At 50.8% G+C, this 18,992-nt stretch overlaps 2 protein-coding genes across 13 annotated transcripts in view; both read right to left on the reverse strand.

Moving 5' to 3' along the window:
- LOC311618983 (apolipoprotein L3-like) overlaps window positions 1-7,918 on the reverse strand; it is a 49,287-nt gene extending 41,369 nt beyond the window's left edge. The window contains exon 1 of the mRNA XM_084876831.1: window positions 7,901-7,918. The gene's annotated coding sequence lies outside the window, so the exon portion shown is untranslated. The remainder of the gene's footprint in view (window positions 1-7,900) is intronic.
- Window positions 1-18,992, reverse strand: part of LOC311618985 (apolipoprotein L2-like) — an 87,687-nt gene that overhangs the window by 20,240 nt on the left and 48,455 nt on the right. For 6 of the 12 annotated variants that reach the window (XR_014794430.1, XM_084876838.1, XM_084876842.1 and 3 more), the window contains one exon: window positions 17,022-17,142. The exons of 1 other annotated variant lie outside the window; for it this stretch is intronic. Coding sequence is in view for 10 of the 11 variants with exons in the window: in XM_084876838.1 (XP_084732964.1) it covers window positions 17,022-17,142 (121 nt within the window). In the remaining variant the exon portion in view is untranslated. Of the gene's footprint in view, window positions 1-1,449; window positions 1,533-5,021; window positions 5,096-9,912; window positions 10,840-15,725; window positions 15,793-17,021; window positions 17,143-18,992 lie in introns of those variants that run through there. 5 more of the 12 variants (XM_084876841.1, XM_084876839.1, XM_084876847.1 and 2 more) reach the window with 4 other exon arrangements.

The raw sequence follows: 18,992 nt of genomic DNA on the forward strand, positions 1-18,992 counted from the left end.
CTCTGTGCACACCCATGGGCTCCCGCCTGACTGGGGTCCTCAGGAGTGAGGGAGAGACAACACAACTCTTCCCCCCACTCTTGTCTCTCTCCTTTTAAAAATCAGAACCTTTTTAAAAAAATTAAGTATAAAAACATGTGACTCCAACAATTGGGACACTATGGAAGTGCAGATAAGGGCCTGGAGAATGCTGTATGCTTTGTGTGTGCAGAGACAGGATGTAAATGTGTTTCCTGCCATATGCACAAAGGGGACATGATTCTTCTTTCACAGAAAAAAGAAAGGGAAACTCAGCACAACTGAAGGCCCAAAGCCAAAAAGCAGAAAGCTCACAGGTGGCATCCAAGGTCACCCATCAGACGTCTCCTTACATGAGTTTGAAGCCTCCATATGTTTCAAAAATTCATGTGATTTCTGCATTCTATCCTATAGGTTACCTCTGGGACTTTTTAAATTTTAAAAGTTGCAGATCACAGCCACTGATGGAGTGAAACTACCAGGCAAAGAGGATTCCTCCTGCTTCTCACAGATGCTCCACGGTGGGCATGGAGGGGGGTGTTCAGGTGGTTGGGGGTTGGAGCCTCAACTCTAATCCTGTGATCAATCAGTATCAGCTCACCGCCCACAACCCCAGGCTGGTCTCAGGGGCCACAGCTTCCCATGGGCACCTCTGACCCCATGGGAGACCCAGGAGCCTGCTCAGCAGATGCTGGCTTCTGAGCTGTCCTCTCCTCCTTATGCTGCACAGGAAAAGGACTTTCCTCTCCTGGGAGGGTGATCTGGTTGCTTAGGCAGCACAGTGTTCATTTGGGTGGGTGGAGGGGCATTTTTTCCTTTTCTTGTTTCACCCGCTGAGGGAGAGAGGAAACCAGGGTTTACATGGAGGGAACCCAGAGCACTGCATCTGTGTATGTCTTGCATGGGGTGCGGATAGGTGGGGTAAATAACAACGCGGGCCTCTCAGGGGAATGGGTAATTAGAGGTCAAGAGAAGTTCCTGCCTGACACAATCACATCTGGAAAGCATGTGTTTATAATTGGGAGACCAGGTTAGGGCCCCAACACATGGGGGGTGGTGTGTGTGTGTGTGTGTGTGTGAAAAGTTTCCACCTGGAACTAGCTGGTTCCAGGCTCAGAGGCAAAAAAGTCCCACCTCCCATGGGCTGTCCTGGCCTCTTTGGACTCATTGGATGGATGACAAGGGAAGGGAGGCAGTGAGCAGCCTGAGGAGAGAGCCAGCAAGTATGTCCCCCACATAGACTCCTGGTTGCGGGGATTACTGGTGGTGCCTCTTAGGGGCTCAAGGACACTCATCAATCCCCTTTGATGTTCACGTCTGATAAGCATGTGATTATAATTGGGAGCTCAGGTCAGTTTAACCCACCCTGGAGAGACCTCCCTCAATACAAGTCATAAGCAGGAATCAGCCAGAAAGAAGGAACTTGACTACCTGGGCAGATCCCATCAGCCTCTGAGGTCATGGTGTCAGCAGTGGTATCTCAGAGTTTCCCCTTCAGCTCACCAGTCTGTACCCTTGGGGAAGACAAAATAAATTGTGGGGTCAATTGTGAGCCCTCCTGAAAATGCAGGGTCCTCTCTGCTGTGCTTCTCCACCTTTGAACCTTCACTTATTCCTAGTTCTTTATGAAAATAGAACAAACCCTCTTCTAACATATGAGTTAGCCTTCATTTGAGGTTGTTTCCCTTAGGGCATGGGCTCTTTACCTTCCTAATGCCGTGACCCTTTAATACAGTTCCTCATGTTGTGGTGACCCCAACCATAAAATTATTTTCATTGCTACTTCATAACTGTAAGTTTGCTAGTTAATGAATCATAATGTAAATATCTGTTTTCTGGTGGTCTTAGGCTCTACAGCAGCAGTTCTCAACAGCGACCACAGGTTGAGAACCCCTAGCATGTTGGGGGTCACCACAACATGAGAACTGTATTGAAGGGTCACAGCATTAGGAAAGTTGCGAACCACTGCCTTAAGGTATGTCTAGAAGGGGAATGACTGAGTCAGAGGGCATTGCAATATAAACATTCTTCATACCTATCCCACATTGTTATGCAAAGAAACTGTGCCAATTTACACTTATACTCACAGTGTATGAGGTGTCCATCTTTTCCATCTTCTAGTTCATAGTACATAGGTGTTTTTTTTTTTTAAAGAAACACCTCTTTCATTATTTTAAAAATTTTTATTACATCAGAAAAATGTAGTGTAATAAATTTACTACTTTAACCATTGTAAAAATTTACTAGTGTAAAAATTTACTACCTTAACCATTTTTAAGGATACAGTTCAATGGTGTCAAATTATATCTACATTGCTCTGCAACCACTCTCCAGAACTCTCTTCCTCCCAAAAAAGAGAAACGCTGTACCCACTAAACAATAACTCCCCATTCTCTCTCCTCCCAGCCCCTAGAAACCACCATTCTACTGTTTGCCTCTACAGATTTGAGGGCCTCACCTAAGTGGACTCATACAAGGGTTACTTTCTGAGTCTGGTTTACTTCACTCAGCATGGTGTCCTCAAGTTCCATGCATGTTGGAACATGGGCTAGAATTCCCTTATGCTCTGGAGAACAACAGTTGCTCAGTTTCTTCTATACATTTGAAATTAAATAGATGATATCAGGAAGATGACATGAGGTGGGAGAAAGCAAGGAGGGAATAGGATTACAGGGTGGTTAACAAGATGGTGCTCTCTTTTTAAAAACGTTTTTATTGCGGCTCAGTGGTTGAGTATCTATGAACCAGGAGTCACGGTTTGATTCCCACTCAGCACACATGCCCAGGTTGTGGGCTCCATCCCCAGTGTAGGGGTGAGTAGGAGGCAGTCTATCAATGATTCTCTCTCATCATTGACTTTTCTACCTCTCTCCTCTCTCTCTCCCTTCTGCTCTGAAGGCAATAAAAAACATATATTTAAAAGCTATTTTTATTTGTTTTAGAGAGAGGAGGGAAATGAAGAGAGAGAGATAGAAACATTGAAGAGAGAGAAGCATCCATTGGCCGCCTTCTGCACACCCCCTACTGGGAATTAAGCCCACAACTTGAGTATGTGTTCTGACTGGGAGTGGAAAAACTGAACTCTGGCTTCATAGGTCGACACTCAACCACTGAGCCACAATGGTCACGCAAGATTGTGCTCTTTTGAGGGCGGTTATTTCAAAGCATGTTAAGCTGGATGCACAGATACAATGGACAGGACTTGCTTAAGGAAAACATAAACTTTTTACTAAAAAGGATATGCCTGGGATGTGACACCACCTCTCCCCACCCCCAACCCCCTGCCATGACCTGCCCAGCTAGGAATTATGATCACATCACCCTGTGGGTTACATGGTATAGAAGTCATTTTTTACCCATGGTCCCCCGTTTGATCACAAGTCAGTTTGAAGGATGTGTGGATGAGCAACATTTTGTTGGAGAGCGTGGTATCACAGCGCTAGGAGGGCTCCTTCCTGGGAAGTGTCAGTGCCCACCTTGTCTTGGTGACCATGGGGATGGGGCCACAGTGTAATCAGGGGCTCTGTGTTGAGGCCACATTTTCCCAAAATGGAGAGGGCTGGGAAAGGGGAGGTAGTCAGGTCTTGTGGCCTTCACTGTGAAAACACACTCTGGCCCTGGCTGGGTAGCTCAGTTGGTTAAAGCACCGATCTAGCATGCCAAGTTTGTTGGTTCCATCATATTACTCACATATGAATGGCATAGGCAAGAATCAAACAATGAATGCATAAATAAGTGGAAGGATTGATGTTTCTCCCTCTCAATCTCAAATCAATAATCAAAAACACTCAGGGTCATTTCTGATCTATGAACTATGATCATGGGAACAGACCTTCCCATGAAGAGGATTCTCCCAGTTCTGCCTGGGACTCCCTTGACTTGGAGCCCAGGGTAGAAAAGAAATGCTGAATGCCTTTAGGGGTCATTTTGAGAAGGCCACAAAAAAACTGAGATTCTTACTCACCTAGTGTCTCCCATCCCCTCTTCTTCTTCCATACCCCCCCACACCCACTTCCTCTGCCTCCTCCACATCTCCCCACACCCACTTCCTCTGCCTCCTCCATATCTTTCCACACCCACCTCCTCTGCCTCCTCCACATCCCCCCACATCCCCTCCTCTGCCTCCTCCACATCCCCCCACATCCCCTCCTCTGCCTCCTCCACATCCCCTCACATCCCCTCCTCTGCCTCCTCCACATCCCCCCATATCCCCCTCCTCCGCCTCCTCCACATCCCCCCACATTCCCCTCCTCCGCCTCCTCCACATCCCCTCACATCCCCTCCTCTGCCTCCTCCACATCCCCCCATATCCCCCTCCTCCGCCTCCTCCACATCCCCTCACATCCCCTCCTCTGCCTCCTCCACATCCCTCCACATCCCCCTCCTTTGCCTCCTCCACATCCCCCCACATCCCCCTCCTCTGCCTCCTCCACTACCCCTACATCCCCCTCCTCTTTCTCCTCTACATCACCCCCAAATCCCCCTCCTCTGCCTCCTCCACATCTCCTCACATCCATCTTCTCCTCCTTTTCCACATCCCCCCACAGCCACCTCTTCTGAATCCTTCACATCCCCTCACATCCCCCTCCTTTGCCTCCTCCACATCCCCATACATGCCACTCCCTGCCTCCTCTGCATCCCCCCACATTCCCCTCCTTTGCCTCCTCCATATTCCTCCAGTTCCCCCTTTCTCTGCAGTCACTGGCTCCTGTCTCAGGTAGCCCAAGACTGTGCTGAGCTGGAGGGGTCCTTGGGTACTCACCTGAGCAGTGTCCCCTTCCTCTCCACTGCTAAGAGCTCAGGGAAGACAGGAACCCTCACACTAACCTGGATTCCAAACCAGGCTCTGCCCCTGCTTACATGCACCCTTGGTTCATTACTCCCCTCTGATCCCCCTGAGTTTCAGTTTTTCTCATGTATAAAAGAGGGACAATATCCTTGTATTAGAAAGTGCTGTGAGGATGAGAAGATGGGGTGGAGGGTTTCCTACCCTCCCAACTTACCAAGAGTCTCCCTCTGGCTGATTTGGAACAAGAGCCACTTCCTGGTAGCTGTGCGGAACCCCTCTGCTCTGTGTCTGCGCAAAAACCAGACACACCCGGGGCCAAGGCAAAACTGAAAGCAGATGCCCAGGTCCTGAGAAGCCTGTGATGAAGCACATTACCCAACCCTAGGCTAGCTCCACCCTTTGCCAGCTCCCCCTGCCTGCTGACATCTTAGAGGAGCAACCCCAGGTCTGACTTCCCAGGTCCTTCTCTGCTCAGCCCATCCTGCCTCCTTCAGGTTTCCAGGAGGAAGACCTGCCCCAGACACACAGAGGGATCCTGGGCAAATTTCTCTCTCCACCCCATGGGCTTGTCCCCGATCCCTCCTCTCTCATCCTCCCCACATGCCCCCAATGTCCCCCTTCGTCACCCTCTGTCCCAATGATGAGCACCGCACTGAGCACAGCAGAGGCTCATGCCTCCTTGCATTGCCTTGGTCCCTGCTCCTATTGCACGCCCCACCCAGGCAATTTTCAGACATTTGCTTTTGTAGCTCCTTCTGTTGCAGAAGACCAAAGAAAAACCAATGACATTTAAAGAAGAGGAGGGACACTGTTTAATACACCGGCAGACTTAGGGAATAACTTTCCAATCTGAGTGCAGAAACAGGCAGAGGCTTCTTTTCATATCTTCCTGGGGTCTTTGTCCTGCAAATATGGATTATGATTCCAATCCTTGCCTCGGGCCTTGCAAGATGGCAATCCAGGTGTTGGGGGTCTCCAGGCCATATTTGATGGTCTGGCCTGGTGCCAACGTTAATAACCCTCAATCTGGGACAGTACTCTTTTCACATTAACGTGCTCTGCAAGACCAGTATCTGGGAAGAGGTAGTGATTTGATTATAGGTTATCAAGAATGTACACTATGCTTGCTGGCATGGGTTCAAATCAGTAGCCCCCAAATATCAGGGTTATTCACTGCCTTCTCACTGCTGCCAGGACACCTGCTTCTCCCACCTGGAATAGCAGGCTCCTCCTTCAAAGCCCAACTCTGGGATCACCTCCTCTGGAAAGCCCTCCCGCATCTCCCCCTCCCGGCGTCCACTGTCCCCTGCAGGCTCTGCTCCCCTGGCACCTGGGGGAGGCCCAGGGCCACTGAGTCCGTGTCTCCCCTGACCCTTTAGATCAGGCCTCTCTGAACCTGTCCCTGGAGGCGGGGTCAGAGCCTCCAAATCACAGCGACCTGAGGAAATGGCTCCGCCTTAAGTGGTGCAGCTGATGGGCTTTTCCTCTCTGGAAACCTCCTACACCTCCTATCCCCCCACTTCTCCAAGTTAGGCTGGTAATGGACCTCAGAGGCCAACATGGCCCTTCCATGAGGCCTGCTCATCCTGGAAAATGTCCATGGGGAGCCAGGGCCATCTCCCCCACTTTTCAGGGGTGCAGCAGAGTGATGATGGTATTGCATGAGGACCACACACCAGGCCTTCACATACTCCCCCAGCAAAGGCCTGGCTTCAGAGAAGAGGAAGCCAAGATGAGGGGAGAGGCGGGCCTTGCCCCAGGCAGCTCAGGGGAGGGGCCAAGACTCAGAGCCAGTGTCACAGTTGGCCTCTGGTGCTGGTTACAGTTGTTTTTGTCTTGTTTTACCCAGAACCTGCCTTCCTCCTGGTTTCTCTCCCTTTCACTAGCCTGGCTGCTTCTGGACACCCCCACACCCCCTTCGAATCAAGCATTGTTAATCAAGACACAAATTCCAGAAGCATACTGGGAAACTTTGATTGATTTGTCATCTTAAAAGTTTCTAACTTTTAAGGCTACAATCAGCCATGTCAGACCACGAGATGCCGGGTCACTGTGTCCAGCAGGTACGTGGACCACGGGTGACTCACTGTGCACAGGACACAGGAGGAGAGACTGAACCCAAATTCTTAAACATGGGAGACGCAGGAACAAATCCTTCTCAGGGAAGGGGCTTACCCAGCGTCAGGCCGCTCCTGAGGGCAGAGGAGAGGCCAGACCTCCTGGTGCTAGTGGCTAAGCAGAGAGATGTGGTTTCAGTACCACAGCAGCTCCCAGGTGTGTCTCTGCTGTACAGACACAGGGAGGTGAACTCAGACTCGTCCAGCTCAGACACACACACCACCTCCTGTGTCTCCCATCCCTCACCGTTATGAGCGAGGCCAGCCAAGAGCAGGGAGGCACAGCCTGCCCACCCTCCTGCTCAGTGTCTCAACGTGGCACCCGGGGCAAGTCATTCCCCTCTCAGGGCCTCAGTTTCCCACGAGGCCCGGCACTAAGCTGAAAGGGTCGGTGAAACAATGTCAGGATTTGAACTCTCAAAGGCAATCCTTTACCACATCAGCCTCAGCAGCAGCCCCTGAAGGCAGCCTCAGGGCACCCAGGCCATAAGGAACTGAGGCTCTTACTCACCTACATCCCCCAACTTTCTCCTTCCCCCCACACCCCCATTTCCACCTCTTCTACTTCCTCCAGATCCCTCCACACCCCCTTGCTGTGAGGTCACTGGCTCCTGTCTCAGGGGGTCCAGGTGGGAGCTGAGCTGCCCGGAGGATGTGAACCCACCTCAGCAGTGTCCCCCTTCCTCTCCAAGGTTTAGAGTTACTGGGTAGGGAGGAACCTCAGACAAAACTGGGTTCCAATCTGGGCTCTGTCACTGCTTACATGTGCCTTTGGGCCCATTACCACCCCATCTCCCCCCCCCCCCCCCATCCCACACATTAATTCCCTCACCTACACAATAGTGACAATATCCTTGTCTTAGAAAGTGTGAGGATGAGAAGGCGGGGGAGGTGCTTCTACCCTCCCAATTTACTGAGCATCTCCCTCTAAAAGATTAAAAACAAGACCCACGTGTTCTTAGCTGTGCACATCCACTCGGCAGCTGTGTCTGCACAAACATCTTTGAAGTCTAAGATACTTGGAAAGGAAAACTGAAAGTAAATACCAAAGTTCTGAGCTCAGGTTCAGCTCATTACCCAATCCACATTGCAACAGGTGAGCCCCACCCTGCCTGCTCATGCCCAGAGCAAGTCCCTGTCTGACCTCCCAGGTCCTTCACTGCTCAGCCCTTCCTGCCTCCTTCAGGTTTCCAGAAGGAAGACCTGCCACAGACACAGAGGAATCCTGGGCAAATTTCTCCCTCCACCGCCTCTCTCATCCTCCCCACAGGACCCCAATGCCCCCCTTAGTCACCTTCTGTCCCAGGGATAAGCACCGCCCTGAGCACAGCAGAGGCTCACTGCCTCCTTGCATTGCCTTGGTCCCTGCTCCTATTGCAGGCCCCGCCCAGGCAGTTTCCAGACATTTGCTTTTCTTAGGTCCTTCTGCCAGGAGCACCCCACAAAGGCCATGCTGACAGGCTACCACGGGGAGGCACCTGAGGACAATGTGCTTCCAGTAATAAGCCATCACAAAGGACAAGTGCCCTTTGACTCCACCCATGAGGAACAGGGCTAGGCAAATTCACACACAGGAAGCTGTCAGGGACAGGAAGGGCAGGGGCGGGGAGTGACTGTTTCATGGGGATGGATTTCCAGTTTTCCAAAACAGAACAGTTCTGTGGGTGGATGGTGGTGACGGTGGCACACAATGTGAACTGACACAATGCCACCAAACTGTACCCTTAAAGGAGCTTCAGAGGGGACATTTTGGTGTGCATGCTATCACCATTTCTCAACATGGAATCCATCCAGTGACAGGCTGGGCACTTAAGGTGTGAGGAAGCCCCACCCTCATGGATAAGAAGTAGCAGCGTTGAGCCCTTTGCACTCTGGGAAGCCTTGTCACCCACACGATCCTAACCATGGCACGGCCTGCGAGGAGAACATTCCTCACACCTTCCCAAACACAAGACCGAGGCTCCCACGGGGTGACAGGCTGGCCTCAGGGTGGCTGGTCTGGTTCCTGTTTTGTTCTGGTTTGGGGACCACACGCCATTTCCCTGCAGCAACAGAAGTCCTTCAGACCTTAAAGGAATCTCAAAGCGTCCTTTTCTGCCCTAAATGCTCCCTGAGCTCCAGGTTTGTCAGAAAACGTCCACACCTCAGCCCTGGCCGGGCAGCTGTTGGTTAGTGTCGTCCTGACATGCCAAGGTTGGGGTTCGATCCCCGGTCATAGCACATACAAGAGTCTGCCATTGAATGCATAAATATGTGGAACACATCTATGTTCCTCTGTCACTCTCCGATCCTGCCTCTGTCTCTAAAATCAAACAATAAATTTAAATTAAAAAAAAATAAACAACTTCCACATCCGTTGGTCAAGGTTGCAATGAGGTGGTGAACCGGACACCAATCCAGGAACGTCCGATGTGAAAACCAATGTAAATGAATCAGGCAGCCTGGAAATCAAGTTACTGAAAAGGACAGCCCCTCAATCCTATGGGGCCTGGCCCCACCTCCCTCCCGTGGCATCTTCTGCTGCTTCCTCTCAAAGGAGGAAGTGCGTCTGCTCAGCGGCTGGAGTGGTCAAAAGATTCTGTCCAGGTCGGCCAGCTTGGTTCAGTGGTTGAGCATCGAACTATGAACCAGGAGGTCAAGGTTCAAATCCCTGTCAGGGCACTAGCCCCTTTGAGGGGCATGCAGGAGGCAGCCAATTGATGCTCTCTCATCACTGGTGTTTGTATCTCTCTACCTCTCCCTTCCTCTCATGTGTATGTATGTATACACTGAGTGGCCAGATTATGATGATCTCTGAATGAATGCATAATAATCTGGCCACTCAGAATATATCCTATATAATAAAAGGCTAATATGGAAATTGTCACCTTGACCAGGAGTTCAACCAGCACGCAGGCCGAACAACTACCCATGTCCCTCCCCCTGGCCAGGCTGGCTGGACCCCACCCATGCACCAGGCCACACACACACACACAAACACACACATACTGAGTGGCCGGATTATTAGGTGCTCAGAGATGGTGACAGGGTCTGTGCCTCAGAATCACGGCGACCTGTTTGAGGAGGCCATTCCAGGTGGTCATGGCTGTCTGTGGGACCACAACTTTGTGGGCGTTGGCAGAGAAAAGCCACTGTTCTCTCTTCGGCCCCTTTGCTCTAGACAGCAGATCTCTCTATAGAAAGCCCAGTGTCGCATTCACACAGAAAAGTCTGAAAATGAAAGGGACACAGAGCTGAGTGCGTGCCAGGCACTGTGTGGGCACCTCCCAGGCCTTTCCAACTTGATCCTCACACCTGCTCTAGGCACTCCCACCTGGATTTCATAGATCAAGAAACAGGAGGAAAATGGCTCCGCCTTAAGTGGTGCAGCTGATGGGCTTTTCCTCTCTGGCCCCCTCCTACACCTCCTATCCCCCCACTTCTCCAAGTTAGGCTGGTAATGAACCTCAGAGGCCAACATGGCCCTTCCATGAGGCCTGCTCATCCTGGAAAATGTCCATGGGGCGCCAGGGCCACCTCCCCCACTTTTCAGGGGGGCAGCAGAGTGATGATGGTATTGCATGAGGACCACACACCAGGCCTTCCCATACTCCCCCAGCAAAGGCCTGGCTTCAGAGAAGAAAAAGCCAAGATGAGGGGAGAGGCGGGTCTTGCCCCAGGCAGCTCAGGGGAGGGGCCAAGACTCAGAGCCAGTGTCACAGTTGTCCTCTGGTGCTGGTTACAATTATTTTTATCTTGTTTTCCCTGGAACCTGCCTTCCTCCTGGTTCCTCTTCCTTTCGTTAGCCTGGCTGCCTCTGGACACCCCCACACCCTGCAAGGCATAGAGTCATGCAGACCCACAGTGGCGGAGTCCCGTTTTCCAAAGGACCCTCTGATAAGAACACAGAAAGGACCCCAGACGGATGCCTGTGGCCTCGGTGAAGACAGATATACGTGTCCTCCTGGCCAAACAACAGGAAAGGGGGCCTTACAAAGCCACATGAGGTGAGAGGGGTGACTCTTGGCATGAGCTTAGATCACCCCTCTTAGGGACCCTAACAACCCAGGGACTATTCTGTAGGGCTGAGCTGGACACCCGCCCCCTCCCGACATCACAAGCAAGGTCACCTGGGATGATGACAGCTCAGACATGGGGTCTTGGACAAATTCTTGGTCAATAAGCCATCTCGGTCCACTGTGAGGACAATCCCCACTCAAGGGTCAAGGAGCCCCAAAGTCACAGGGACAGGGGTCTGGCATGTGCCACCAGCAGCGCCTGGTGGGGGCTGGAGGAGTCACAGCTGGAGGCACTCAGCCAGCACCCTCACCCCAGCGTGGCCCCGTCTCTAACACGGGAGAGGGGAGCTTGGCTCAAACACGCTGGACACCAAGAGTTTAGTGCTCAGAGCAGGGTTCTGTCTCCCTGTCCTCGTCCTGTTTACAGGGCAGTGGGTGGGCAGAGAGCCCATAACCCAGGTGACTGGTGTGGTCATCAGAGTGGCTCCCCAAGGCCATTGCTCTGCTCTCCATTCCAACAGCACCTACAGACTTCATATGAGATGACCACTGGCCTCAGCCCCTGGTTGCCAGATTGCCAGCATCATCCATATTATCCAAAAGCTGGGCCCTCGCTCCCTGTGCCCCACAGGCCCTGGGGAGGCCCTGTTCCATGCGTGTGGCCATGTGAGAGGCATGAGACACACGTGAAGCTCCCTCGTCAATGGCAAAGCCCTTGAGTATGAGGAACTGGCCTTGCTCATCTTCTCCTCCCAAGGGGCAGACAAGAAGTGGACACCCAGCACTAGTGGATAGGGCCTCAGCGTGGGGAGTAAAAGGTCCTGGGTATGATTTCAGTGAAGTGCACATGCCTGGGTTGAGAGCTCCCAGTAGGGGGCGTGCACTAGGCAGCTGATTAATGATTCTCTCATTAATGATGTTCCTATCTCTCTTTCCCTCCCCCTTCCACTCTAAAATCAATAAGAATATATATTTACTAGTGGCACAATACATGACATTCGTGCATGGGGGCAGGTGTTCCTCAGCCCAGCCTTCACCCTCTCCAATCTGGGACCCCTCGAAGAATGTCCTATTGTCGGTTTACAGGAGTCAGGCCTAAACTGGCACTCAGACATCCCTCTCACAGTGCAGGACTGCTGTCTCCAGCCACTCACCTGCCTGCCTTGTTGCCCTAATCACTCTGCCTGCCAGCCTGCTCATCCCAACAGCCTTCCCTTCCCGCCCCTTTCTGGCTGCCCCTTTCTTACAGGATTCCTGGCAGGGGAAGCTGAGTGGAAACACCAGTTCCTTCAGTGTCTTTTCATAGTGTCCCTCCCTCCCAGCCAGAATCCTGCAGGCACAGGTCCTCTGCCCCAAATACTCTCACCCCCTCTTTCCTCCCCATTCTTTCAACCCTTGGTGTCCCCTCTTCAGGGAAGCCTTTCTTGACTCCTCACACTAAGTCAAGCCTCCTGATATAAGATTTTTCTCCTTAATGTCGATCTGGCAGGAAGTGATGGAGGATCCAGCAGAATTGGTACCTACTGGTCAAAGCATTTCCAAAGAGCAAACAAATTCTTCATGGGCCTTGTGAGAACTGCTACCTCCCTGACAGGCTGCTCACACATCCTTGTGTTGCTCAGAGGGCCTATCAGACACGTGGGTCCTAGTGAGGAAGCCTCAGTGTGTTTCCAGCTTGTCCCACTAAGGTCAGGAAGGTCAAGGAACCTTCTCCTTTGTTCTGTTTACCTTGGTTGACTCACCTTGCTCCTATCACAGAGAGCTGGGGTTTCCTTTTTAGTGTGGGTCTGGTCCTCACTGTGGGCCTCAGAAGGCAAAGCCCAAGAGTGCCCTCCAGGAGGCAGTGTCCCTCAGTCCAGCTGTGAGGTATCATTCCCAAGTCAACCCTCAGTGAGCCTTGTCTCAGCTCTGCCCTAGGGGACACCAGGCTGCAACAGGTTACTTGTGGCTGGGTGGAGGCCTCTGGCTTTTGTGCAGAGTAATGGGAAGCAGGTGCTTGATAAGATTTCTTTCCTAAGGGCAGTTCTTGCTCAGTGTGGAGAAAGGGAGGAGGGGGGCAGGAGCAGTGCCACAAGGGTAACACAGGATGACCATGTGGAAGCTCTTGCAGTAGGGAAAATGTGAGGGTAGCTTGGAGAAATGTTTGCTCTCTCCCTGTCTATTTATAGATGACCCTCTCTCACCCCTGCATACAAATCCTTCTGATCTTTTCCTTTTTAATTGTATTGCTTGTTTTTACGGAGAGGTAGGGAGAGAGATGTAGTGTTTAGAAACATCAATGAGAAACATCAATCAGTTGCCTCCTCCACAGCCCCTACTGGGGATGTGCTCATAACTAAGGTAAATGCCCTTGACTGGAATTGAACCTGGGACCCTTCAGTGTACAGGCTGAAGCTCAATCCACTGAGCCAAAGCAGTCAGGCAAGCCCTTCTGATGTTAATCAACCTCATGTCCTACAGTTGATCCTGGGCCTCAGCTGCTGGGCGAGGAAACTAGTTGTGTTCAGCCCAAGCCACTGTTGTACCTTGATTTCTGTGAAAGTCCATGATCCCCAAAGATCATCAGGGAGCCAAGTTCGATGCAATTAACAAGAGAGCCTCTTCCATGTTAACATGGGCTCTGTCCCATACACGCCGACCACGTGGAGGACGAGAGCCCGAACTTTGCCAAGCCCAGGCTTTTTATACCGGTGGTGATGTTTGGCTGACCATGATTGGTTGGGTGAGGGCTAGGGTTCAGTTACAAAATGGAGGAGGATAACTCTGCCCTGCCCCACAGTGGAGTCCGGAGCTTACCCTGGGTGTCCCAGTGGAGCTCCCGGGGGACTGAGGTCTCAGGGACTTGACTGGACGGGAGAGTGAGAGCCCAGTGAGAGAGCAGGAGCAATGGAAGATTTGCTTCTTGAGTTCCTGGAGGACAGGCTCATGGAGAAGGGAAGCCAGGCACCCGAAGCCCAGAGGGGCCCACCAATTCCCACCACAAAGGCTCAGTCCATCTTACTGAACCAAAGTCTGCAGAACACAGGTGGGGAGAAACAGGGGACCTAGAATATCATCGTGTCCACACCACTTCCCCGCTGATGGAGAGGCTGTGTCTTTATGACCTGCTATGAGTATCTGTTTTCACTTCTCTCTCTCTCTCTCTCTCTCTCTCTCTCTCTCTCTCTCTCTCTCTCTCTCTCTTTTCCCCCAAATCAACCACTGTTCTGAGAACATTTGCAGTTTCATTATAATTTCACTGGTTTCTCAGAGCATCCTGGCCCCCACGGCAACTTCTCAAATGTTCCACCCACTCTGCTGTCATCACCACTAGCACCATCATCATCATCATCATCATCATCATCATCATCAAGAAGTCACTGCCTGTAGTGCATAACATTGTAATAAGTACGAATGATGCCATATGTCTGCCAGACTTAGCGCGTGATCACTTTATAATCAGTTTATTGTCACCTAAACTAATAAAATATTGTATGTGAATTATAATTGAAGGATTAAAAAATAAAAACATTTTTTATGTCTAAAAGATGTGCTGCTGGAAGACAAAGGCGAGCTGGGACTGGAAAGCAGGGCAAGAGACCAGGACGGGGCAGGGACGTGGTTCCTGCTGGGTGGTGAACCCTGGGGAGGGCCAGTCCAGGAGCCACTGTAACTCCCATATCCCAACAACTCCAACTCTTTCCCCTTCTTCCATTGTGAACTCTTCAGTAGTTCCAGCCTTCTTGGTGCTTATTCCTCCACTTCTCTTTCTTTATTCATGACCCCCATGACTTTATTACTCAAAATATAGTCCCTCCCATCGCCCCCCCCCCCCCACCCATCCGTAAGTTCCCTGATTTCAGGTCCAGGTTCCTTCCTTCTCTTTGACCCACCTGCCATTTGAATGAACGCCTCCTTCTCTGTGCTCAACACCTTCCCATGCAGTTCCATCCATTTTATCTCCCTGGTTTTTTCCCCTCTAACAATATCAAGTCCACGCCTTTGTCTCCCACACATCCTGCTCCCTGCACTGTCAGGGGATCATGGAGTCAGGTCCTCCTGTATTCTTTCGTAAGTGCGGATGTGTTTGTCCAGCCTCCTCTTCAGCTCCTGGGCTTGCTGCCTCAACTCTCCCGCCAACTGAGCCTTTGCGCCCTCAGATAAATGCTTTGACTCATTCACCAGGTCCACTACATCCACCAGAAGGCCTGTACCTGGACCTAAGAATTTGGCTCCTTTGCCCAGGACCTGAGCAGTCCTTCCCAAATTATTTATCAGATAGTGTCCGATTTGACCAATGACTGCCCCCCTGCCATTAATGTACGGGACCATAGCTAGGTTGATAGAATTGGATTCCTCCGCATTGAGGACATCAGCTTTCCTCAGAATGTGTTGAAGGGATTTGAAGCAACTCCGTGCTATGGAAGCAATTTGGGGAGGGCTGTTACGTAGAATCTCCTCAACCTCCTTCTCTGTTTCGGTGCCAGCTGACATGAGGCGGCTGGCTTTTGCTTTTGCTGACTCATCATTTGAGTCTTTAATAATTTTCGCAGCCACACCGGTAAAAGCAGCTGCTGCCCCTATTCCCACAACAGCCCCTGCTGGAAGCAAGAGACTAGCTCCTGCTGTGAAAGGTGCCAGACATAGGCCACCGATGGACAGAAGGCCAGCCAGAGCGCCGGTGGAAGAGGCCGCCACCTGGGTGATGGTGCAGTCCCTGTGCAGCTTGTCAACCTCATCAGCAAGTGCTTAGAGCTTTCCAATGCGTTCCTCAAGGTCCTGTTTGACCTGAGGAAATTCTTTCAAAAAACTTTCCCTATTAACTTTGTCTTCCATGGCCATGAATGTTTCCAGCTGGCTCAAGTCTGCATAGAGTGCATCTGCCTTATCTCTGTAATAATAAAGACAGGGAATTAGCAGCAGCAGGTATATAAATTGCTAAAGCTGGGATTCCTGATTGCATGACCTGGTGCAGGAAGCCCTGTTCTCTATGGTGGGAACATGTGCATCTACTCAGAATCCCTCAGATCACACCACTTTGGCAGTCCACATTATGACTGGAAGTGGTCACTAAGCCACACTGCCTTCCCTCTGGTCAGCATTACTCCATGGAGAAGAGAAGAGGGTCCCAGAGGGAGGTGAAGAGCCCTCCAGCTCACAGACAGGGTTGGAGCACATGATCACCCAGGGACCTCCGCCCCCAGCAGAGAGGGGATCAAATCAGGGAAGGAAGAAATGTGCCCCCCGCCCCTGCACAGCCCTCCACTAGGCCCCTGGCCTCCTCAGTCCTGTGTCCAGGTGCCTCAGCTGCCTCACTCCTGCCAAGCCTTCCTACCAGTCCTCCCACCTGGACCATCCTTGCTCCATCCAGACCCTGGACTCTGATCCTGCTCCAGGCCTCTCTGGCCTCCAGACAGGATGACTGCACTTGCTTCCTCAGCCTTGAACCTACAGTTCATCACCCTGGTCCTATCAGACGGACTTGCTATTCCATTGATGAGGGAGATGACATAGCCCAGAGCTTCAGAGCTGGGCAGTGATACAGACAAGATTCAACCAAAATGGTGCAACCTCACTGCAGCTCTCCCCCTTCCAGGCCAACAGGACCCTACAGAGCTTGTGCAATCCCTTTCTTAGGGAGAGCAGGCTCTCTAGCCACAATCCCCAGGGACACAAACTGTGCCAGCATTTTCTGGCTTGTACCACAAGACGTCCTGAGAGGCCCTCATGTCCAACGCGAAGACGTGTATGCACTGTCTATTCCCAGAATCTTTTCTGATGTTCATGAGAACTGCTCACCTACCATGTGACAGTCATTAGACTAAAGAGTTTACCCGCATGTTCTCATTCTCCTCACAATGAAATAGAACAGATGAATGACAGAGAGTGGTTGAGTAACATGGCCAAGGCCTCATAACCTTCCCTCTGCAGGCCTCATCCCTTCTCAGCCTGAGCCCTTCTTTGCCAATGAATGATAGGAAGGAAATGTTGCTCTTGGTCTGTTGAGAAGGAACTTGTTTAATTCCAAGCACAGGATCCTGCCTGGAGGAGGGTGCCTGCCAGAGGAATCTGGATGCAGGGGAGTTGGGGGTGACAATACAGGCATCCCATGAAGGTTACCTGGACAAACTGGCTGCAGCCACAAATCTCTCCCAGGATTCATCACTCAGCAGGCGTTGCAGGTTCTCTTTGTTCCATGGGTCCTTTAAATACTCAATGGCATCAATAAAGTCTTTGTGCTCTAGATGAAAAGTGAAAACAATGAGGTTAGAAGGTAATGGGTAGAATAGAAATGGAATTGAGTATCTAATCTGATAAAATGGAACTATGCAAATTGACCATCACTCCATCACAAATATTGCAGCACCCATAGCATCCCAGGCACATGCCACAGAGGGAGGGAGGGGGTCTGGGCAGGCAGCACGCCTCCACCCCAGTGGACACAATGCAGGGTTAGGGCATGTTCCTGGCAGCTGCCTCTGGGCTCAGTGCACACCTCCACCCCAGCAGACACAACCCAGTGACTCTCTGCATGTGAGCTGCAGAAGAAACTCCTTTTCTGACAGCTCATTAGCTAAGCTCTCTGTATGCTGCCACTTGCATTATTCTTGGTAAATTGAACAATAAGAATCCAAACAAGTGATCTAGGTTTTTCACCATACTCCAAGAAGACAAAAACTAAGGTCCTCTGCTGGTGGGGCTAAAAAATGTTATATTCTGCCCTAGCCTGTTTGGCTCACTGGATAGGGCTTTGGCCTGCTGACCACAGGATCTGGGTTTGATTCTGATCAAGGGCATGTACCTAGTTTGCAGGCTCCTCCCTGGCCAGGGCCCAGGTCAGGGCTCATGCAAGAGGCAAAGAATTGAAGTGTCCCTCTCACATTGATGTTTTTCTCTCTGTCTTTCCCTCTCTTTTCCAAGCTCTCTAAAAATTAATGGAAACATATCCTCAGGTAGGATAAGGAAGGAAGGAAGGAAGGAAGGAAGGAAGGAAGGAAGAAAGAAAGAAAGAAAGAAAGAAAGAAAGAAAGAAAGAAAGAAAGAAAAAATGGCCGAAACCGGTTTTGCTCAGTGGATAGAGTGTCTGCCTGTGGACTGAAAGGTCCCAGGTTTGACTCCTGTCAAGGGCATGTACCCTGGTTGTGGGCACATCACCAATGGAGGCTGTGCAAAAAAAAATCAATTAAAAAAAACCAACAAAAGTGCATGTACCTTGGTTGTGGTCATATCCCCAGTGGGGGGGGGGGGGGGGGGGGGTGCAAGAGGCAGGTGATGGATGATTCTCTCTCATCGATGTTTCTAACTCTCTATTCCTCTCTCTTCCTCTCTGTAAAAAAAGTCAATAAAATACATTGAAAAGAAAGAAAGGAAGAAAGAAAGAAAGAAAAAATGTCAGATCCTATGAAAGATACATCTGGAAAATGCCTAAAGAAAGTTGTCATTTTTTTGTGGTGAAGGAACTGGAGTCCACATTGAAGAAAACACCATGGCAGATGTGGTGGCTGACAATGGCTGCAGCAGTGGGGTGATGGTGCTGGTGCCTTCCCCTGAACAGCCTGGTCGCCTCCTGCAGAGTGAGGCCAGACTGTGGCTTAGGCTCTCTCCTCATAGGAAGTGGGCCTAAGCTGTCAGTAGGACATCCCCCAAGGGCTCCCAGTCTGTGAGAGGAGGCAGGCTGGGGTGAGGGACCCACCCCTCAAGTGCACAAATTTTGTGCACTGAGTCTCTAGTAAACAAGGTGGTTAAGTGTTCATCTACCTGAGCAGCTGTCACCTGAGGAACTTTTTTTTTCTTTCAATCTGGGGAATGTTTGTTGAGTTACCTGGTATTATGGAATGAACTGTCCACCCCCCAATTTATATATTGCTGGCCTGACACCCCATGTGACTGTACTTACTCATTTATTTTTTAAATATATTTTTATTGGTTTTTAGAGAGAGAAGAAGGGAGAAGTAGAGAGATAGAAACATTGAAAAAAAAAAGAAACATCAATCAGTTGCTACTGCCTGCGTACTCCTGGAGGTTGGGCTCCAATCCAGGCATGTGCACCAACTAGGAATCCAACCAGTGATCTCTTGGTTCATGAGTCAA

Source organism: Pipistrellus hanaki (genome assembly GCF_964339955.1).
Source record: "Pipistrellus hanaki genome assembly, chromosome: 3".
In the NCBI taxonomy this organism is placed as follows: domain Eukaryota; kingdom Metazoa; phylum Chordata; class Mammalia; order Chiroptera; family Vespertilionidae; genus Pipistrellus; species Pipistrellus hanaki.